Consider the following 23,806-nt stretch of genomic DNA (forward strand, 5'->3'; position numbering starts at 1 on the left):
TTTTCTTACACATCTGTCCTGACAAAACAAAGAAAAACATTTTCTCAGACTCAGCTGCTACACATCGGAACCAGCATGATTGCCAAGACTATATTTATAGTAGCATAGACGTAGAAAATTTACCACATACTCTTAGAGTTAAAAACTAAGCTCATAAAAAAGAAAATATGACATGAACTTTTCTTCCTGTAAAACAAAGTAAACACTCTAACAGCTACCTAAACACATATGGCTTACACTGTTTTTGATCATTCATTTACAATCTATCTTCAGGCAGTTGATGTCCACCAATGACACATTTCTTAAATCTTACATAATTACTGACACATTTAACACAATTCCTGCTTCATATGATTAAACTACTTGACTTCATGAAGAGTTGTGCTTCTGTATAAGTATCTGGCTGTTGAAGTCTTCACTGTCATTCCACTGTTTGCACTGGATGGGAACATTTCCACAAAGAGTCCCTGGTTCATCAGTGTGTTCAGTCTTTTGTTTTGGTTTCTTTGAGCTGAAAGTCACAATTTACAGACAATTAAGGATAACTACATGTACTAGTATTTTAGAAATCAAGGGACAAATATGGACACCATACCTTTTTTCTGGGATAAGGCAAAATGTGGGAATTGGCTCAAACATGGAAGGCGACGGGACAGATGGGGGTGAAGGAGAGGCCGAGTCTGAATGACATTCAATGAGCTTTTCTGAAGTCTGCAGTGTGCTCACTGCGGTTTCAGCTGCAAAGATAGAACAATAACTAAAGGGTTGTTGGAGACTGGCACAATTTTTTTTCCTTAATAACTTTTTTTTTCCCAGAAAGATGCATCTTCTATCACGGCCCCATGATCAGCAAACTGACAGTAGCATTTTTGTAAATGTTGAGAACTTCAGTATTTGGAATTGGTTGCAAACACATCTTGCCTTGATTAGTCATCATTTCCAGATTTACAAATAAATGGGAAGCATCTGTGATTTTTAAAGCAGTTGTAATGACCAGTGGCTGATTTCCTGAACTTATTCAGCATTTGTCTTGTCTCCTGTCTCTGCACTGAGTTTTTTTTCAATCCACTAACTGTCAAGTTTATGATTCTTTTCTTATCTCTTGTTTCGTCACTTTTTGTCTTTTTTTTTTTTGTTTTGTTTTTTTCCAATAAAGTTTTCTAGCATGTCTTTGCAAAATAAGCCATGGTCTGTGTTCAAAACAGTTTGTGTGTTAATATCTGTGTGTTGGCAAGTGAGTTTCGCGGTGCTATTCAGAAAAACAAGGCTGTAACATGATGCCACGGACTGGGAAAAAATGTGAGGTAAGGTCTTTTAGCCCCAGGATGCTGCAGGGCAACAACAGCTCCAAGAATGTGCTTAATAAATGTCTATGTGCCATTAAAAGCAATCACAGAGTTTAAGGTTGGAAAATGATATAAAATTACTTTAAAATCCATGTAGTAGCTAAAGGAAAGGTCGCTTACATCTCAAAAAGGCACTAGTTGACTTTGACAATGGGAGCTTCTTTGAGTCTCCAAATGGACTCAAACTTAAAAACTGTTGCTTCAGCCACATTGCCCGGTCTTCTTCAAAGGCCTTCCTCTGAGATGTAAATCAGAAAAACAGTCATCTTAAAAACGAAGTCCAAACATTTAAACTGGAGTCAGACAAATTATGTTTGTAATCACCTCATGGCTCAGTCTAATAGCTGCTTCTGTGAAGTTCCTCCTCTCCCTTTCAAATATCTTTCTCTGTTCCTCCAAGGTTTTCCACTCGTCTCTGAGGCGCTCCTTCTCCTGCGGCATGTAGCTGTCATTTGGCAGTGATGACGTTTCCTCATCGTACTGAGAGCTCAGCTGCTGCTGCAAGAAGAGAGGGAATGGTTTGTAGTCTGCGTCAGAGCTAAACTAATTATGGAACTGTTTTCAATTCAAAGTAAAATCTTTTTTTTTTTCATCACACAAACTGTTTTACATGGGGGGGGACTCAGTCTCATTTCCAATAAAGGAAGCTAACTTCTCATAACATCTTTCTGTGTTTGATGGTGCAGAAAATCCCTTTTTAAGACTTTTACAGATCAAATTAACATACTCAGTAGTGACCAACTTTTGCAGATAAATTCAGCTTTACCTGTAGAAGCTGCTGTTGCGTTTGAATAAAATCTTTGCACTGCTGGATCTCCAGTTTCAGCCTTTTCATCTCATCCTCATGAGTCTCTCGGGGAACAGCATCACTGTTTTTCCTCTCACTACTCTGAACCAAAGATACTGAAAAAACAACACAGGAAATTAGCTTTTTCTTAAAAAAAAAAAAAAAAAAAAAAAAACCTCCCACATCACCTGTAGAAAAAGCATGTTTATGTCTCCCTGAATGAGGTACCTATTATTATGTTAATGTTGAGAAGTAAAGTGAGATTCTAAAGATTCTGTTATGCTAAAGTCTTAATCTGGTCAAAATTTCTGTTAATTTTTTATTTATTCATGTTAATTATTTACGTTTTTTTCTGTTCTAATAATTCTGCAAAATATCTGTATTTATGTTACTTCTGCATAAAAGCTGATATTTTTTAACTTGCTTATAAAAATTGTCCCATTCTGCTTGTTGTAACAATTTGCCAGCTCTGTTTTCTGTAGCTTTAATTCAGTTTTCCATGGAAATAGTATTTAAAAGTAGAAAGAACTGACTACAGATGTTTTATTTTGTTAGGAGAAGCACTTTCTGATTCCCTGAAATTCATAACAAGTTTAAGAATTGAAACATTGATATAGCCAGACTACCTTGGCTGTCTAGTCTTTCCACGTGGCTTTTGAGTCTTCTCCACTGGAGGCGAATACTGTTGGTCAGTTTTTCTCGGGCATGTACACAATGCAGATCTGTGCTTTCATTACTGGAGTCGAAGACCTCTTCCTCTTCCTCCTCTGAAGCAGCCTGAAGTTAGAATGAAAATACATTTTAATCACTGGGTAAGTATATAAAATTGAACTGAGAGACCCTTAACTTTTAGGTGTATATTCATCTCATTTGGATGCTAAAATTGAAGAAGTAAAGGAAAAAAAACACTGTAATAAGCACACAAGTGTGTAGAACATTAGCTCATAGAACAAATGAAGCCGCGGAAATAGGTGTTATATTTATGGTAGACAGAAACAAGTAAAACAAGTTGTCTCACCTGTATAACACCATGTTCGTGTTTGTCGTCTTTTACAGACGGTTTTCTTGTGCTCAGTATGGAGACCATGTCTTTTTTCATCTGCTGCAACACTTTTCTTAACTCTGCATTTTCCAGCATCAGCTCCCTCTGTCTGGTCTCATAGTCGCTCAGCAGAGTTTTATACATTTCCCCCTCATGCCTTAGGAGGAAAAAAACACAAATATCCAATTTTTTCATCATTTATAGAACAGGAGCCAATCACACTCTCATTTTTGAAAAAAGCACTGCAGCTCCAACAGAGCCTCTTCTAGTTTGTACTTCTAAAAATGAAATGTGTGTCACCAGGAAAAATGTAAGAGGAGCCGATTCCACTGAAAAAGGACTGAAGTACTTCATCAGAATATGTTGTGTTTTTTTTTTTGGTTTTTTTAATTCATCGTATATTGGGAGGGAGGGTTGGACAGTAGTCCTTCAGGTTGTGATTAAGAAAATCTTAATTTGAAAAAACAAGGTTCACACTAACAAAATAGTAGGAAAAATAAACATAATTATATGACAACTTACTTTGCTTCTGTCTTTTCAGTTTTCCAAAGGCTCCTCTTCCCGTCAGCTCTCCCGATGTTGTTTAAAACGTCAATGGCTGGAACGCAAGAAAAACAAATGCAGATGTTCAGATACAGGTCATGTGAATTTTCAGTTTTTATACAGAGAAACTGGTTCAATGGCCTTTCCAGACAGCCACCCGCCCAGGACAGTGTCCACCCCAGTTCCCCCGGCCAAGCATCTCAGAGGCCATAATGCCCAACCCCCAACTCCTCCATCCTTCTAAAGCTCAAACCCAGATCCAGATGTTTAAATGTTTGTGAAGGGTAAAAGCTTAGTGTGTCTTTTATTCAAAAATATTCAGCACTGCTGCAAAGGTTGCTTCTGCATTACCTTGTTTCCTCTCCTTTTTGTCTGCCAGAAGTTGATTTAATCGTTCCTTTAATTTATTAAATTCTCTTTCCTTCCTTTTCATATCATGATTGTACTGGCTGGCCCGGCTTGCAATTATGTTCTGAAGTTTTTGCACCTGAGAAAAAGGAATAACATGTTAATGCGTTCTTAGCATTCATCGCTCATTGTCAGCCGGTGTTGTTAACATTTTACCTCTTCTTTTTCATTCTTCAGGCAGTTCTGCAGACTTCTCACTTTGAGCTGAAGTTGTCGTTCTCTCTCTAAAAGCCCTGTGTTTTCTCTTTTAGAAAGTTCAAGCTGCTCCTGCAAATAGTAAATGTCAGCGTAGCCTGTTAGAGCCTAACTTAATGAACTGAAAACTCAGAGGGATGAATTTGGCTTTCAGAAATCACAAGGGTTAGGTAAATGTGCTTTAATGACATTCTAATATAGGTTGCACATTAACTCAGTACACACTTAGTGTTCATAGCTGGTAATGCAAAAGGCAAGGTCCATAATGAATTATACTCTGAAAAAACATCAAAAGTAGAAGAAAAAAATGAGTCTTCTGCTTTTGTTTTTTTTACCTTTAGACGAGTGGTTGTGAGCTGCAAGAAGTCCACATTGCTGCTTGACTTAAGCTGCTCCACTTCCATGTTTTCCAGTGTTCTGAGACCTCTGCGATGCAACTGAATCAGGTCATACATGCAATTAAGCACAGCCACAATATTCAGCTCTGAGGCACCACCTGACTCGTTCCAAACTGGTGGGAGACCCAGTGATGACACCTCCTGCAAAGGAAGAACGGCGGAAGGTTTTGGAAAACCATGACGATGCATTCTCTTTAAATCTTTAGTCAGTATTCATTATATTTATGGAATTATGCCTGAAATGAAGATTTTTTACTAGCTTCAGATATTAGCTTGATGATATTTAGGGCTCTAAATATTACCAGCCAAACCTCGGAGATTGCTTTTATGGGTATGATACCTTCCACTGAGATAAAATCAACCACTAGGCACATGTGTTTTCAAGAATTACAAATTGTACCACATAAGAAACGCATTAAAACCCACTAACCTGACTGATGTGTGACAGGCATTCTTGCACATTGTGCTGTGTGCAGAAGGTACTGAGCATGTAGGAATTTTTGTGCAGTGGCAGGGAGGACTGGCTGAATGGCCTCATGGGGGGTGTTCTACATTCAACAGAGCCGCAGCGGACGTCCTTGACTTGTATGAGGAAAAAATAAAGTAGGTCAAATTTATACACTAATATTGTCAAATGTTAATTTACATATGCCAGCAAATGTTTTTAATCATATTCAGCTGTTAAATTGCCTGATTTTGACTACAAGAAAACTATAAACTGTTGGCAAAACACAGCAGTACTGCTGTAGGCTCCAACATGATCAAATCAACACTACAAAATATTTTACAGTATCTGATGTAGTTTAAAGTGTTACCAAGAGCTGATAACAGTCACTTGTTCACACAAAGCAAAGTCTCACTTGTTCTCAAAGGATTTAAAAAGTTAAACTCACCCACAGAGGACTCAGGCATTGTTACAGTGCAGCCGTTAGGCTACGTGACTGGATCATCTACTGCATGTGCAGATTACAAACGTTGGCCACAAGATCCACCTACATAGTCCTGAAATAGACGGTCAGATTAGCAGTGGCCATTCACCACATTATGGATTACAAGGCATTGGGAGTGAACATGCGGTGGTTAGAAATAGAAACATACAGGTTACTGAATGACAAGAGATAATAAACAACAGAGTTTCAACAGGTTGTTTGGTGTTCTACATTAAATGCACATGAAAAGAGCCTTTTAAAACACTGATTACAATTATAATGTTGATGATGGTCTTGTCAGTCAACAGCCTCATGGTGTTTAACCCGTTACAGGTGGAGACTAGGCTGCCTTCTTAACGCAATGCACTAATCATCTGATCAGCCTAATCCCAGACAGACAACATGCTGGTTTGTTTGCAGGGACAGACAGTAAAAGGAAAAAAAAGCAAAGGTACAGATCTTGTTCCATGTGTCAAGAAAACAAATATACTACTAAAATTTCCAAAGAATTTCTGATTAAAGTTTGCGGCACCACTAAAACCATCAACTAAGGATATAAAAGGTGAAAAAAAAGGAACAAAAAGTGCATCTTAAGCATATATACTTATCAAGTAACAACTGTTTTATTAACTTTGTGGAGTTTTTTTCCTTTTTTACATATTAACTCTGAAAAGTTGAGTTGAGTAAATTGAGCAGATATACAATTTGCTTTCAGGGATATTTAATCAGTCTGATGTGACAGATGGCAAGCCCTATACAGTCGCAAAGCTTAACAAGGCCAGATCCAGTTTAGACTGACTACACAAAAAGTCTTAACCTTTAACTCAAACCCATAATTCACCCATTCAAATTAAAAACTGAGCAGTAACAGAATGGCTTGTTAGTTGCACGGCCAAAATGGTCAGATAAATGTGTGCATAAATATTTGCTGTTTGTTTTGCAGGAAGAATGTTGTTTGGGATTACAGGAGATAACATTAGGTTATTGTAGATACTTGTGTCAGGGGTTATTTGGGCTTGTTAGTAATTAGTTTACTTTAAAATTATTATTTATTTGAACTTTTTAAACTTTATTTATTTCTAACTTTATTTCAAATTAGTATTAATTGTTGAAACTGCACATACTGTATATATATAAAAATATATGTATATATATATATATATATAAAAATATATATGTATGTATGTATATATATATATATATACATATATATATATATATACATATATATATATATATATATATATATATATATATATATATATATATATATATGTATATATATATATACATATATATATATATATATATGTATATATATATATATATATATGTATATATATATATATATATATATGTATATATATATACATATATATATATATATATGTATATATATATACATATATATATATATATATGTATATATATATATATATATATATATATATATATATATATATATATATATATATATATATATGTGTATATATATATATATATATATATAGAGAGAGAGAGAGAGAGAGAGAGAGAGAGAGAGAGAGAGAGAGAGATAGATAGATAGATAGATAGATAGATACCGGCAGGAAAAGTGGAAAAGTAATGATATTACTAACCAGTTCTGGATCATTTACTACAACTTCCAGCCTTTTGACAGTCATGCATGGAAAAGGAAGCTAACTGTGCTCCCTTAGTCTGTTACTTAAACAGCACATAATAGCAAAGCTGCCTGTAGATGTAGTACTTTTCGAATATAATCAAAGTTTTTTTTAGCAGAAAATAAAAAGCAAACCTCATTAAGTTATTTTAATAATATATAAAGTTAAATTACCGACTTAGACCACCACCAACAGCTCCCCCTCGTAACAATCTGTTGTCAAACCTAAATGATCGTCTGTCCCGAACAAGCGTAGTTCCGGCAGGAGACATTTAAACTGTTTTCATAACAAACAAATGCAACACAAAAGGATTTGAAAACTTACATAATCGATTGTGTCTTCACAATCGACTGTTTTCAAGCCCCCTAAAACCTCGTCCGTTTGACAGTGCACACCGGAGCACACAAACCAAACACAGCGCTAATTGGATGACTCGTTGTCTAGCAACCAAACATGGCTCAATATGACTGGCTGCTGGCAGAGGGGCTACTTCAAGCGTTATGAGTGGCAATTAATTTTTAAAATATGTTTAATAGTGCCAATTTATTGGGGTTGAAACTCTGTCTTTGGAGCTTAAAAATAATGCCAGAACTTACATAATCCAATATGTAAGTCGCTTTGGATAAAAGCGTCTGCTAAATGATCGCAGTAAAGAACATAAGCATATTAAAAACAAGTAAATAACAGCATACTACTTTATTTTGTAATCCAGTGCATTGTTTTACTAATAACATGTGTTATATAATACAGTAATGATATAGCAAATATCCATGATTTTAAAGGTTTTAATAAATGAAGTCCAATAAGACAGTGAAAATTATTAACTGTGCAATGTTAACTTACAAAATGTAAAATTATCCCATGAATATACAAAATAGCTATTTTTAATTAATCATAATGTATGTAGGCCAAGCAAAATACAATTTAACAACTTGATTGCACTGGAAACACAAATATACAAAACCAAATCAGAAGATTGATGGTCTTATTTTACAATCATTGATTTAATATTTGTCTGATTCCTTCCTTAAAATCAAGGTTACAATACAATTTTACATCCTTATAAAGAGACCGATAGAGAGAAGTTTGGTTTTTTTGGGGTTTTTTTGTTTTTTTTTTACTCATTATAGAAAAAACTAATAAACTTTATTTATTTCTTTTATTTTTATTATTATCATATTACGTTTCCAGTGGAGCAATACAATTCAATCAATGTGTAAAACAAGAGCTCAATGGCTAAATTAAAATAGAAAGAATGTTCATCAATAAGTTTTTATCTCTCTTAATTTGTTAAACTTAAATTGTCATGACAGTCTTTGTCATGACTTGATCATTTTCATGTTTGATTAAGACCACCATTTTATCAGCTCTGACCAACTTCTCAGCATATTTTTATTTAAATATTTCCCAATAAGTTACATCTTTGAACACGTATTTTTGATGGGATAAACTTTTCATTCTGTCATCCAATAGCTATACCTGCTCATTCCAGGGCAGGGTCACAAGGACAGCTCTTTTCCACAACACAAAATAATATAATTTTACATATTTTTACATGGTTATATGAGTATTGCACTGGATTTAGTTGTACTAAGTTGTGGACCAAGTTCATGATCTTCGTTTTTTGTTTGTTTGTTTGCTTACTTCCCTTTTCACCCCGTTGGATTAAGAACCGTATAAGGAACCAGACTGAATGAGACGGAGTCGTATTGCAAAGCATATGTCCCTTTGAATTTTAAACAAAGCCATTAGTGTTTGATGGAGGGCGGAGAGCAACAGCTGAGGCCACTTCTAAGCAAGACATCACAGGAGTCAGCAGTGAGCCCTGTCCCTTGAGGCAGAGGAGTAAGAGCCTCCCCTATAATCACACAGGCACCTCCCAAAAAATAGGTTTTATTTTACCAAGCGAATAAAGCATACCAGAAATGGATAGTGCTTTGGTTCCCTTGAGAGAGCCAGGTAACAGATAAAATCAATATTGTTTTATGTAGGGAGTAGGTTTTGGATGTCTTTTGATCTTTGATATTTCAACTTTAGACATTTTAAGACACAAAATACTTCAGTTTTGTTTTAAATATCTGGTACATGAGGCTCACACTGTACAAAAAATGTTTGAAATGATTTTGATACTTTAAAGAAGAAAAAAAAAGACACAAATATTGTGTTTCTGTTGTGGAGGTCACTGATTCAGCAACACTTTTGAAAGCCATTGTAAAAACAACTTGTTATTGTCCATTTTAAATGAAGCTGCTTGTCCATGCAGCTTCATTTAAAATGGATACATGCTAGTTTATTGTCAGGGCACATTTCCAAATCCATCTAAATCCTTGCTATGGCAACATTTTCTATTAGTGATTAAATCTTTAGTGTCAAACAATATGTGCAGGATTTCTATTGAAACATTTTACACACTACAAAATGAAGAATAAGACAAAATGATTAAACATTCCTGCCAAAACTAGAGCACTTGGTTTTCTTTGCTTCCCAACAGAGTATTGGTGAAAGAGGAAATGCAAAATGGTTTCTGGCAGCGTTTCAGGATTGAAAACTGTATTAGAAGATCCAGGGCTATACTGGTCATCTCTCAAGCATGAATATCATGCAACATAGACTCTTGAGGGAAATTGTTTTGTCCAATTGTTGTAAATTGAGAACAGAGACAGCTGCTGATAACCTCAAGCCATGTGACATGTCAAAATACTGAAAAATATTGGAAAGATGCCCTTATAAATAGCTGAATATCTGTTAAGATTTAAACAATATAAAAGCCTTTGCATAATTCATAATTTTTTTAAAGAGACAATTAAAATAAGGATTGCGGGGTTGTCTGTGTTCACAAGATTTAAATGTCCTGCTTTATCTAGGTTATTCCGTGCATTAGCATCTTTACCTTCAGGCATCTCAGATTGTAACTATGTTGTAAATAAAATAATTACTGTAGTTAAATTAGTTTGGGAAAGTATCCACCCTTTGGAGAAGACTGGCAACAAAGTAAAGCTGACAAAGTTACTGTTACTGAACAATACGACATTAATGACCTTTAGTTCAAAGGAGACAATATGAGAAGAAAAAAGTCATCGCCTATCCTCTTTATGTCTGAATTAACAATAAAGTCCACTAGTAAACAGCCAGCTGATTTATTCTTTTGAGAATAGAAGATCGAAGGGTAATACATAAATAAATTGACTTCAGATTCTTGCTGAGCATGGACATAAACAGAACGTCTATTTAATATATTTTTTGATAGCACACATTTATGCCAAAGAGTCCAGGATGGTCAAGTTTATGATCAAGGCACTGTGTTTAAAGTCATAAACAAAAACTTTAAAATTGCAAAACCATCTGTTTTGGACTCAATAACTGGATTCCAAGCTTTTCCTTTTTCTAGGCCATCATAGTAAAAAAGAATAAGCTCAAAATATTATGTTTAGTAAATATAAAATAAATAAATAAATAAATAAAAGAAAAACACTTGCCACTTTTGAAGGAGATGTTTCTGTTCGTGCTCACTTTCTTAAAGATGATTGCTAAAGAAAACCACCACAGCTTCTGGGACGTTTTGGTGCACACATCATATTGGCTTGAGGAGCTGTCTCTGTTACATTTAATTCTACAATATTGAACAAAACTGTTTTCGGTCAAGGCAGAAGGAATTTGAATTGTTTGAGTGTCATAGAGTTTAGCACTTTTAAACATATTTAAAACAGTTTAAAGAAAACTCAGAGATTTGTGTCATAACCCATAGGAAAGGACACAGAACATGCCAGTAACATATAGTTTATTTACTAAAATATAAGCTATATATAAAAATGAGTGGCATGTAAAATTGGCAGTAAAAGTGGTATATTGTAGATGCGGGTGCACGTCAGTGAAGTACATGGAGCTGCATGTGAGGTGGTGAGCAAGAGTGAGGTGACTGAGCCCCTGGGTCATTAATCAGATGAACCCAGACCAGGTGCTCAGATCAAAAAGCATCAGTAACTCAGGATCTGGCAACCTATTCATAGAAGGCAATTTGATAACCAAATGTTAACATTCAAAGCCAGGGCTGAGCTAATTGAAAAAGGTAGTGTAGCATTTTAAATGCATTGTTCAGATTGTAAATAATTTTGCTGTACATTGATACTGTTCAGTATGTTATTTTTAAATTTGATCTACATGTGCACTTGGTTGTGGCAAAAGCAGAAGATAAAAATGTGCCTTTAAGAAGGCTTGGAATGATAGATGTGTTGTGTCTGTCCCTGTGAAATGAACATTAAACATGGTAAAGTAAATAGAATATTGTGGTTCCTAAACCAATTCAGCACTGGCAGGAACCTTTCTTTAGTTTTTGTTTTTGTGTATATGTAAATGTTAAAATTTAGTGGTCTTTTCCTCCTTTTTTCCTCTGTGCTCAAGCTTTAAATAAAATACTCTGAGCTTCTGCTGCCCAGCCTCAGTCAGTCACTGGATTTGGTAATATACCTCCACAAGAGTCACATGTCGTTCAACTGTCTGGGGAATGCGGTGTTGCTTCTCCTCCACTAGATGGCAGCACATTGCACATTTGCTGTATGGAGGTAAATGTACTTAAAATCTTATCAAATAAATTATTTGCCGAGGTCTGCTTGTATCCATGGCTAAATAAATATGTGTTTTCTATGTAACAAAACTCAAACCAAACAGGTATATTCTTGTCAAAATTAATGTTAGCAGCAGAGTAGTTTTTTCAGTCATCAGATTCAATAAATGTACAGCAATTTGTTTTCTGCATTCCCTTGATTGCATTTTCTGTACTTTTCCATTTGTAACTAAAGACTCTGTTTTGGACTCTCATTGCAATCCATATGCCCACAAATAGTATATTATTGTTTTTTTGTTTAATTTCTGTTTAATTTAGTCAGACATCAGTGATCATTTACAACATTCATCAAAATATCCACATGCCAGATTTTTATGGATCGTTTTGTTTTGTTTTTTATTTTCATCTACTAGAATTTGGGGCTGATTGTGATGCTATAAGAAAATTTTGTTTGAGGAGACGAGCTACAGGAGCTGATAATGACTCGGTACAGCATATTGCATGCATATCAAATATTTACCTACCATATCTTTCAAAAACTATCAATATAAAGTCAATCAATACATAAATCATCAAATACATTTGATGAAATGACAGTTATTTAGTTATTGTTGGATAGTTTCTCTTACTGGGACGGAAAGCGTCTGCTGTCCCTGCTTGGAGATGAGGCAGAAAAGTCCACCACATGATGATAATCTTTCTTCCCTCATCCTGGTCCTGTTAGAGAGAACTGCTGGTTACAAAGAAAAGATGAAAGGGAAGCAGAAGGCTGTAATCTGCAAAGACAGCTTTATGAAAAGGAGGCCATAACAAACTGCAATCTCAACCAGAATCATAGAGTAACTGAAGAGTTGAGGGCGAAGAGAAGGGATATCATTTTCTATATGGTTTCCAATACAGTTACTAAGACTGAAAGGAAAACACTACAGATATTTATGGGGTTCATGTTTTCATTGTAACTCATGCTTTCATTTATCTCAAGAGGATAATCCAACAAATTTCCCACCTCAAAAGATTTCATCATTGTGTGTCACTTAAACAAGCTCAAAGATAGCTGCCACTATTGGATGTTGCAGCTACTTCCCAGCAGGACCTAAACAGCACAGCATGTGAGGTTTACATCCCAACAACTGAGCCTGTTACTGACAGCTTCAAAGTCTTCCTTTCTGTCGGCTGTGAGCCCAAAGTCTAAAAGCTAAACACAAGAAAATACAGAGCAGTGAAGCAGGATGTTGTTTTTCACTGTGCTTTCATAACTACCCTGTTGTAGGTGTAGGATGTCATTGCATTTACTTGTATCAAGTGATCCAACTTCTGGGCCTTTCCCCTTGTGTTAGTTCAAAGCAACCATGTGTTCAGTGTATTTTGTTACCTGTGACTTCATACACCCAAGCAGTTATCAGACACTATATTTTTTATGTGATATGTCCCATGAAACTGCTTCTGCTGGTGAATATGAGACCTGCAGGTGCTGTCAGATAGTGGACATGAGCAAAGATGTTATCTGAATATCAGATCAAATCAAAGGCATGAATTGAACGAGCTTTGTACATTGCAGTACAGTGGGACGTGCTATTGCTCTGGAAAGGATCTTTGTTGTTGCTTGTTGAGGATGCAACAAAGTGACATTTTCTGCAAGAGATGAAAAAATGTCATGTATCCAGGATGAAACAACTAAGACCCAGGAGTGCAGCCAGAAGATTCCCACCCTGCTAATAAAAAGCAGGTGAAACCCAGCATTGAGGGAGGAGGTGGAACCATCATGGAAAAATAAACTCCTGCGTGGTATCCACAGTATCACCAAAAAACTGAAGACTGATACTCAGACTCAACTTAAAAAATTCCTGCCAGTTACTCGAGAAGTTTGACCTGAAATAAAGCACAAAATCATCAAAACCGTGATCATGACCATACAGAAACATATAGATGTGTGGTTGCATTTTTGTGTCTCTGTCTGTGTGCGACTTGTAAATATTTAGAGAGGCTGGCATTAGGAAGCATTTCTGTGACATGTTCACCTGAACAAGAAAATCTTGTTTTTGTCTGTATACTTGCAGAAGTAGTCTGAAGCTTCACTGTGTACGAGACATTGAACTCTTTCATTTCAGTTTATGATTGTAGGCTGCTGCACCTCGCCCATAAAATTCCTACTATGCAGGTCAGCATTCAGAGAATACATGGGTTGCATTATTTTGTGAGACACATTCAATCTAAACAAATGCTGAAAAGGATCCTCTTCCTTTCCTGACATCAGCTTTTACAGGAAACTATTTAAATCCAAACCACTGAAAATTACTTGCATCAACAAAGGCAGGCAATGTTTGTTCAGCATGTAATCCTTGAAAAGCCAACACGTATTTCAGAGGTTTTTCGGTCAGTCAGGGATGACCATTCAAACTCAATTATATACACAACTTAACTAAGTAAAATTGGTTGTTGTTTCATTTAGGCCATAACAAAGAGCAGCTGACATTTGAAATATGGACCGCATGTAAGAAGGACACTGAGCAAAATTAAGTTTACACAAATAAAAGAGACAATGGATAAAGGAAAATGATGCTGAAAGTGGAGCAAAGGTTTTGCAAATACTGTAAATGTAACAGAAACTTATTACTTGACAGATCATTGTTCAAATCAATGTTTTAACCCACAAAAGTTTGAGGGAATGTTTTTCTAAGGTCATATTTGTTAATTGATGTTAATTTGTTAAGTATTTAACTTTGAACTTAAACTGCCAACATAACTCTTCATTGTTATAATAAAAGGCTGTGCATTCATCCTTGGCTACATCTGTTTACTTTGAGATTTAGGACCAAACAAAATCACAACATTGCTGAACATCTGTGAGTTTTAACTGGCTTTTCAAGCATGCATAATTAAAGCACAGCTGCAAAGAAAAGCTGCCTCCACATGTAGTTTACGGTTCGTGTTTTTGGGAAAGTTAAACCTGAGTAGCAGGCAGCAGTCACGACAGCTCTGCAAAGAGCTCTGCAAACAGAACTCACTACTTAACAGCACGCACTTGATGCATACCACATGATTTTTAGTCATATATATAAATATATATTTGTGTGTGTGTGTGTGTGTTTGTGTTTGTGTAAAATTACTGAAACATAATTAAACGTCATTGACATACTAAGAAATTCCTGAGTGCCTTGTTGGTTTTCTTTTTTCAGTAAAAACATGTAGCAGCTTTGGTTGAATTTCCTGGCATTCAGTGTCACAAAACTCCTGAACATAAAGGTCTAGGAAACAGTAAAAAGCAGCATGAAGGCCAGTGAACATATCTGCTTTCCTTTCTTTTCAAACACAAAAGACTAAATGATGTGCAAGTGCTATTTGAGCAAACAGAAGGAATAGATGAACATTGTGATAGACAATATACATAACCAACCTTAAATGCTTTCAGTTTTTAATAGTAAACTCCCCTATATGAGTTTTCCTACACATGTATATAAATGTAAAAAACTTTTATATACTTGTAAAGTTAGATTTGGAAAAGTATGAATGTTTGTCTTTTTCTGCTCTGTAACATGCACATGCACATCCATGCTTGTATCATCATAAATGAGCAAAAAAAACAAGGTTCTAGATATGCACTATTAAACTCATTATGTTCATTAAACCCAGGCTTCAGTTTTGTTTGCATTTTTGATTTTGGGTTCTAGTTGCAAAGAATTGTGTATTATGCAACACACAGCCAAAAAATGTGATGTTCACACATTTGGATGCCTGGTCATAGGAGGTTAACTACAATACTTTATATGATCTGGCTTGCTGAGTTGTTTGTACTATTATATTCTTATTTTAGCTGGACAAGTTGACTCTCATTTACCTCTTTTATTCACCTTACCTAGAGGTCATATGTGTAATGTGTGGCTGAGTTTATGGTTATCACCAGTTAGAGCAAACAAGGGTGTGAAGAATGTTGTTCAAGTGATTTAGGTGCAAACAATAGACTCCTATCAGTAGAGTCCCAGATCACACAGGTCTAATATAACAATAAGTACTTATTCTATTCTGTAACAATATTACCAATTGCATTTTGCACTATTTCTGCCCAATAATTTGTTGCTTTTATATATGTGAGTGGTGTTGATTAAGATAGAGATATCATGAAACCTGAAAATATTTGGTTTGAGCTTAAAGTCATTTGTACATGCAACACAATAATAAAAAAAATGCATTTGAGTATGATCTTGTCACAAAAGGACACAGTCAGCAACAATACTCCAGTTAGCTGTGCGGTATAAACAATACTCCAATGATACAAAGGAAAGTGTACTAAGAGAATCACACCATTTCATCACCACGATAGTTAAAGCAGAACTCTGGGCATACCATCTGAATGTTGAAGCTTTAATCAAGTCTCATTAGACGTGGCAATGTTTTGCCACTGTCCAATTTTAGCAAGTCTGTTTGGATTGTAGCATCTGATTCAGTTTGACATATTGTGCATTGAGAGATGATACTCATCAAGTTGCCTTGACCGTGACTACGTGCCTTGACTGCTTTGAGTTGCTACCATGTGGTTGTTTAACTATTTGAACTAACAAGCAATTGAACAATGTACCTAATAAAGTGTCCATGTAGTGTATATGTTTGTATGTACTGTATGTATATCAATGCTGCTACGGAGCACTCACACTAACCCATCTGTCGTTATATTTATTTACATGAATCACAATACACAAAAAAAAAAAAATTAAACCAATTTTTTTTTTTATAACAATTAATATGGGACAAAATCAACTAAAAAATAAATTATTTGTATTTTCTGTGCCTAACAATATAATAATAAAAGAAGAAATGAAGCTCCTTACACATATCATTTACAAGCTCTTATGACTGCTGTGTGAACACTTGCATATACTTGCATGGAATTTCATTCAGCTGAGATTATTTACTGGCAAATATTGGAAATACAGTTTTTAATTTGCTGGTCTACAAACCACTAGGTGGTATTATGGTACCAACAAGCATCTATTTTACAGTCAGATGAATGACTGATATTTTGCTAAAAATGTAAAAAATACTACAAGATTTAAATAAAATAGAGCAAAAAAAAAACTGATGTCAACATAGTGCTTTACAAAAACCACTCATCTCCAAACTACTGTAAAGTAATGGCATGTTAATGATTTAAAAAGTCCAACAGTTAAGCGCGTTTAGAAATGAACATGGATTAAATCAACTCAATGAATAAACCACTTTAAACCTTTCCATTCACCACTCTCATAAAGGCTAAACTCCCATGATGAGCACACAAAAGCTTTGACGATGTAAAAGTCTTTACAGCATAAAATACATACATACAATTCATGCGATGTGAAGTCATTGAAAGTCTGTCAGTGATTTACCAAACGCATAATCAGAGCAGCCTGAGAGAGATTTGTGTTGGTGTCTGTGTGGGAAGGGAGTTGTCTAGTCCTCCAAGTTTCATGCAGGCACACAATGCGTGCTGAACTTCCAGCAAGAATTCAGTATTGCAACATGATTTTTACAGCCTTTCTACAGTCAGATACAGTAGCAGCGGTTTCATCAGTTCAACAACTGCTACTCAGACGGGAGAAACAGAAGTAAAACAACTTTACGGCATTATGTTCGTCTCCACAAGGGAATCAAAGTGGGAGTTTCTGTAAGAATAGGTAAAGTAAATGTAGAGAGACCTGGCAAAATACAAATAATGTTGGTGACAATATTGTCAAACTGAGAATAAAAAACACACAATCTTCAAGTAGAGTACAGTACAGCAGTTTACAGTATTTCATTTTATATATTTAAAAAAAAAAACAAACAAAAAAAAAACTGGCCTGCAAAAAATAAAAATTCATCAAATTTACTTCATGACTAGATTCTCGACTACAATATTTCTCCGTCTAAATCTCAACTAGCAGTAAATAAACAGCATTATACCAACATATATACAAAAATGTGTATTTAGGGAGGGGGTGTACACTGATTTTTAACCCTTCCAAGGATAAAAGGGTTAATGTACAACTGAGTACCTAATGTCTTTTTTTCAGCTGCCAGAGCAGCAAAGTTTCAGCCCAGAAAAAAATGACCCAAAAGAAGAAAAGGAAAAAACATCAGCATGAAAATGCAACAGGAATCTCCTACAACACAAGAATGGGAGTCGCATGTCCAGCAACTATAAAATCCCAACACAACACGTCTTTCCATGCATTAGACCAATGATTAGAGGAATCAGTGGGGCACGAGGATCCCTATCTAACCACCACTTCAACACAGCAGAGCAGCTGGTCTGAAGTTTTCAGACCAGGAAATTCTTCTGATTTGAAGACACAGATGAAAACCGCAGCTGAATTGAGAAGCTTCGCCTCCAAGCTGTACCTTCATAAAGTAAATCCACTCAAAGGTGAACAAGGTTCCATAAAATTCTTCTTTAGCTCCTGTTTGGTGTTATCAGCAGTCCATGATCATTTCTTTTCTTCTGTTTCTTCTGATGGCGGCTGACTGTTGCCCGTATCCTGTCCAGAGCTCAGAGGCCTGGCGTTGGCCCGCGCTGACCGCTGCCTACGAGTACCCTTGCCAATGCAGCACATGAGGTTCTTGATAGTTGACCACATTTCTTCATCCTTGTAGGAGTAGATGCAGGGGTTCATTACAGAGTTGAGTACAGCCAAGAGCAGCAGCCATCGTTTTAATTTCATGACGTTGCATCTGTCACAGTCAAGGCCGTCCATTAGTAGGACCACCAGACCAGGGGTCCAGCAGATCACAAAGGCTCCTACAGGAATAAAAACAGAATAATGGTTGTTTTTAAAAAGGGTACTTTTATTTCTGCATGAAAGTATGAAGGTTAGATCTAATCTATCCCATATGGGTTTCATAGTTTACTTGATTTTTGTTTTTAAAGGATCATCTTATGTTATAAAACATCAGAACTATGCAAACAAGATATCCAGTGTTGATATACAGCACAATTACTGTGAACGGAAAACACACAGTTGTTGAGAGGATCACAACCCTGTACCTGGTGATCCACAGCAGTGGGTGTCCATAGTAGACAGGACCAGAGGAAGAGTAGATTGTGAGAAACAGGTAAAGGGATAAAAGAGGGATAGAATATCTGGCTTATTCTAACACAGTGAGTTTTACTTTATCACATTGCCGTGAACAACATGAGGCAGAAAAAAACCTTAACAGCAGCACGTCAGAAACCCAGAAAATGAAACAGGAGTATAAAATCAAGCAGGTGCTTCGGTGACAACAGAAATGTTCTTAACAATCCAAGAGAGGACCTTTGTTTGTTTGTTGGGGTTAACAATAATTTAGCTACAGTTTACAATGCTTTTTATATGCTGCAAGAATGGGAGTCGCGTGTCCCCCATTGCAGTGCATGTTGCAGTTTTAATTTTATAACATTAGCAGGAGAGTACTTCAGTCTGTAGCAGGCTTTCAGAAATGCCATCGTCTTCGATCTGTGTTGACCATCCAGCAAAGTGATGATAAAACACTTGAGCTCACGCATTAAGCCTGCATTACTTGCTATGCTGTTTGGAGCAAATTTGTCCACAAAATGTTTACCAATTGTTCAACAATCATTACTTCATTAATAAAGTCAACAGCCTTTTACGTGGAATAATAAATTTAGAATATGAAATCTTTTTTATTTATAAAACACTTTTCATACAGGAAGCAACACAAAGTGCTTATGCCAATATGCTGCGCAATTTAATACACTTTATTGGCTAAATGACAATGACTTTTTTTTTTTTCTTTTAAACGAAACAATTCCCATGTCTTGAACAGCTATGTTTTGTACGCTGTGTTAGCATGCTTGTATGTTTTTCCCTTCAATATTTATACTATAAAATAATCTTTGCTTCAGCTGTAAAGACATAGGTACATATGCTTTGATTAATTAGTTCAGGCGCTGCATTGCCTGTACATACCCAAAAATTTTAGCAGTCCCCCAAAAAATGTTTGCTAAATAATAAGATAGGTCACCTGGTTACTGAAGGCCAATTAACGATCTTCAAACATGTTTGGGCCAAAGCTGTCAAGGATTGCTAAGTCTTAAAAGCAGCTGCATGTTGCAACTTGTCTGCACTACCAGCATCTCCTGCAGAACAAACACACCTTGTGCAACTGTTTCCTCCTTTTTGCCTCTGGATACAGGGGATTGTTGACCAAAGTTTTTAATATTTTTTTTTTTTTTACTGCACTTAGACCTGAAATAAAAATATATAGTAGCCCCACTTTGGCAGTGGGGTTATATCTACATAAGCAGGTTCCTTCCACTTCACTGCTTTTGTGTTTGATCTCCAAAATGATGTGAACTCAATTGTAATTCGCTGACTAAAGAAACTTTCCCTGACAGACTTAGATATTTCATTAGTTTAAATTAGGACATTATTCCTCTTTAATCTTGACCCAAGGAAAATCATTTTACTGGGAAGATATTCCAAACACAGGTTCCTTTTGTTATTTCCAGATAATCGTAACTAAACTCGTAAAATGAGACAAAGTCTGAATCCGGTGAGATTAGTTTAGTGGTGCAATTCGAGCAAGTCCAGACACTTTGCAGAAGTTAAAAGATTCATCCTTATCTAACTTTGGTTGTAGGTCTTAAACTTGCATGAAAGTACAAATTCAAGCGTAGGGGTAAAAGACAAATCATCTCACAATCTTGGAAAGAGTGTAAAGCTATTGAATTATTTCAGAATAAAACAAAAAATAGCTGTTTTTGGTGGGGTTTTTTTTTACCCCAGCTCAGAAATACATGGTGACTTTTACCTCTAAATCAACATTCCTGCATTCATTAATTTTATCCTACCATGTGTGTGGTTTTTTTTTAATGTTGTGTAACTGGTTTTTCTAGTTGCAGCTTCTGACTGAGCTGACGGCTTTTTTGTTTAAGCAAAGATTGTGTTTTTTTCCCCCGTAGTTTTCAACCAGTCTCTAAGACCTCCTGCAAACATGTAGGGATATTTCTCTTGAGATATGGCTGGCATATCTGTATTATGCACAGGTACGATAGGAGTACCTTGGGTACTTGTATCCTTGTCCCTACTTATCCTTGTAACCCTGCTTTTTTAAAATTCTTCTCAAATAGGAGACACACCTTTTGATACAATGAAGAGAGTCAATATTTAAAGTTGACTGCAGAGAAATGACACTTGTGTTTCAACATATGCACAACCTAAGCAACAAAGTCCTACATGTGGTTTTTCCTTTTTGGGGTGGAGAGGTGGGGACTTTAACTGAAGGCCAGTGTGGTGGATGGTACGCCACACAAAGCTGTGCAGCAATGTCCCTTCAGTGAGAGATGATTACACAGTAGTTTGGAATAAAGTGTGTACAAAAGCAAAAAGCTCCTATGCACATCCAATACAGTATGAAGCCAAGTAGACGGATAAGCCGAGCACCAAAAATGACAGAACTCTTCACTGGGATGACAACAACTATTTCATGTATGTTCTTATTTAGATGATTGTATGAAAATGGGAATTATGCAAAAACTGAGAGCATATACCTATATATAGTCTCATCTTTCTGAAAGTCCTTCAGTCTGACTCAGCATCCTTAATTTACATGTTTACTATACACTGTTAAACTTGAATGTTTCTAACAGCCTGTGAAGGAAGAATAGATGGCTAAAGTCTTATTGTTCCTTTCATAATGGAAAATACAGGGAGGGGATCATTTCAATCCTGAATTGCTATTGTACAGCATCCTGTTGCAAAGCTGAAACAAAGGCAACGTGCTCTGGATATCTGGATGTCATATGTGGTCCCTTTCACACAAAAGGCGTGCAACAATGCTATGAAGGAGACCTCCTGATTGTGCTCCCTTAGCTCGTTCCCACTGAACCAAAGAGCAGTGGCGTTATACCACTCAAGTGTGTGTTTATCAGACAGTGTGCATATTTAGAGATACGGCAGGCAACACTGTGGTGTGATTTGCCATACTGTGCCAGCTCAAACTTTCACAAAGTCTTTAACTTGTCTTGATGACTATCAGAGCTGTCAACTGTAAGGCACACCATTAATGTCACCTAATTTCCTCCTTACATACAAGACACAGAATAGGATGGTGTAATAAATGCCTAAAAGGAGCCAAATGAGGAAGAGGTGATGGTGAAACCAGGACAAGAAAGATTTTGCTGGGGTTTTTTGTGTTGGTATTTTTTTTTTGTTTTGTTTTTTAAGACAACTAATGAATCAACGTTCATCAGGCAAAGTTAAAACAAAGAAAATCAAATTGACAAAATTTAATATTTAGCAAATAATTTAAGTATGTCTGGGTCATAGTATTTTTTTTCACTTCCTATAAGTAAGGGTTAACTCCTCAATACCCTTTAGTTATTCATTTAACTCATCTTTTGACAATCACAACATGCTGCTGAAAGTGTGCATGTGTTACTAAGCTTGTGTTTTTCCTTCATGTCAGGAAAAGCCAGATTTACAATATAGCCTGTTCAGCAGAAACTAAAGCTTTGATGAAAGAAAGAAATGTGCAGAACAATCTTCTGTTCTCTGACTCAAAAAGGCATCATCAGGTCTGCTGTGCAGAAAAACATCTTCATGAGCAGCACTTACCAAGCACAACCATGACTGTCTTAATGAGCTTGATGGGAGTCTTCTTGCGGTTAAGGGAACAACTGGTGTGGGGCATGAGCATTGCCGTCTTCTTCTTGACATATGTGTAGATCCTCATGTAGATTGCCACCATGACAAGGAACACCACCAGGTTAGAGACTGACCAGAAGATCAAGTAGCTCTTGCTAAAAATCGGAGCTAGTTTGGAGCAGTCATCAAGGTTACAGATACAATTCCAACCCAGACTAGGCACGGCCCCCATGAAGATGGAGATGGCCCACACTAGAAAAATCAGCAGAGTCACCCTCCTTTTTGTCAGGTTGCTATGGACTTTCCAGTTCATTACAGAAATGTAGCGTTCCAGGGCAATAACGAGAAGATTAGCCAGTGAGGCCGAGAGGCTGATGTCTAAAAGACCTTGGCGGATGAAGTATCCTCTGACCGAGAGTTGTCGTGAAACATCACCTGTGTTAAACATGAGGTAAATATATGCTATGCCTGCGAGGAAGTCCGAGGCAGCGAGGTTGGCAAGAAGATAGTAAAAAGGATAGTGAAACCTCTTATTGGTGATGACAGCAGCAATGACCATAGCATTGGAGACCAGGATGAATGTGCAGAAGAGTGAGCCCGCCACCTGGACCAGGATGAGCTGAGTATTGATCCATTTATCGTCACTATCTTTTTTCTGGTAGAAGAAGCTCATGGATTCATTATAGTGGCAGCTGTTGCTCTGTTGGGCCATTTTTCAAGCAGGTCTGTGAAATGTGAAAGCGAAAATAGAAAGTCTTTTAATAAACGAGACCATTTTCTATCATCCTACATTTCGCAGCATTTCACATCATCCACAAATGTGCAAAGATGATTCATATTTTCCATTGGATAACCATTAGAATTCAAAATAAAAATCCAATATTTGGACTCCGATACCATATTTTTGTTGTTGTTGTTGTTTTTGTTTTTTTGTTTTTTTAAATCAAAGCATATCGATCAAATATTTCACAAGGGATTAAACTTTAGATTAATTAAATCAGTCAAGTTGAATCAGATGGAAAAAAACTATTGAAAGTTTACAGATCAGGGCTTCTTCTATTCTTCAAGATCAGATAACTTTCAACTTACAGGAGATTTAAAGGACACCTGCCAAAACTCCTTCACAGAAAGCAAAGTGTTTTAAGTCAAAAGAAAATCACTGGCAAAGTTTGACAAGATTGTTTTAACAACACAATAAAGGCTACAGTATGTGTGAAAACAAACAGCTAAGCCTGCATAACATCGGGCACAAACATTTCTCTACGTTAACAATGCAGACATGTTCCGAGACTAAAGTTTCTAGGTCTTCTTTCATTCGGCAACATACCACAACTTACA

At 36.2% G+C, this 23,806-nt stretch overlaps 2 protein-coding genes across 2 annotated transcripts; both read right to left on the bottom strand.

Moving 5' to 3' along the window:
- Window positions 1-369: 369 nt before the first annotated feature.
- On the bottom strand, window positions 370-5,962 carry LOC306759875 (afadin- and alpha-actinin-binding protein-like; the record flags this gene model as incomplete). The annotated part of the gene is made up of 14 exons (XM_079245621.1): window positions 370-511; window positions 596-737; window positions 1,467-1,584; window positions 1,671-1,844; window positions 2,113-2,249; window positions 2,760-2,910; window positions 3,152-3,332; window positions 3,698-3,773; window positions 4,070-4,205; window positions 4,283-4,393; window positions 4,657-4,860; window positions 5,150-5,301; window positions 5,613-5,652; window positions 5,921-5,962. 14 exons carry the CDS (start codon window positions 5,960-5,962, stop codon window positions 370-372), a joined length of 1,806 nt encoding a protein of 601 aa, XP_079101747.1.
- Window positions 5,963-18,077: 12,115 nt separating this feature from the next.
- On the bottom strand, window positions 18,078-23,180 carry lpar3 (lysophosphatidic acid receptor 3; the record flags this gene model as incomplete). Its single annotated transcript, XM_079245350.1, has 2 exons — window positions 18,078-18,621; window positions 22,439-23,180. 2 exons carry the CDS (start codon window positions 23,178-23,180, stop codon window positions 18,311-18,313), a joined length of 1,053 nt encoding a protein of 350 aa, XP_079101476.1. The 3' UTR covers window positions 18,078-18,310.
- Between the last annotated feature and the right edge of the window lie 626 nt (window positions 23,181-23,806).

The sequence above is a fragment of the Telmatherina bonti genome (genome assembly GCF_933228915.1).
Source record: "Telmatherina bonti genome assembly, chromosome: 8".
In the NCBI taxonomy this organism is placed as follows: domain Eukaryota; kingdom Metazoa; phylum Chordata; class Actinopteri; order Atheriniformes; family Telmatherinidae; genus Telmatherina; species Telmatherina bonti.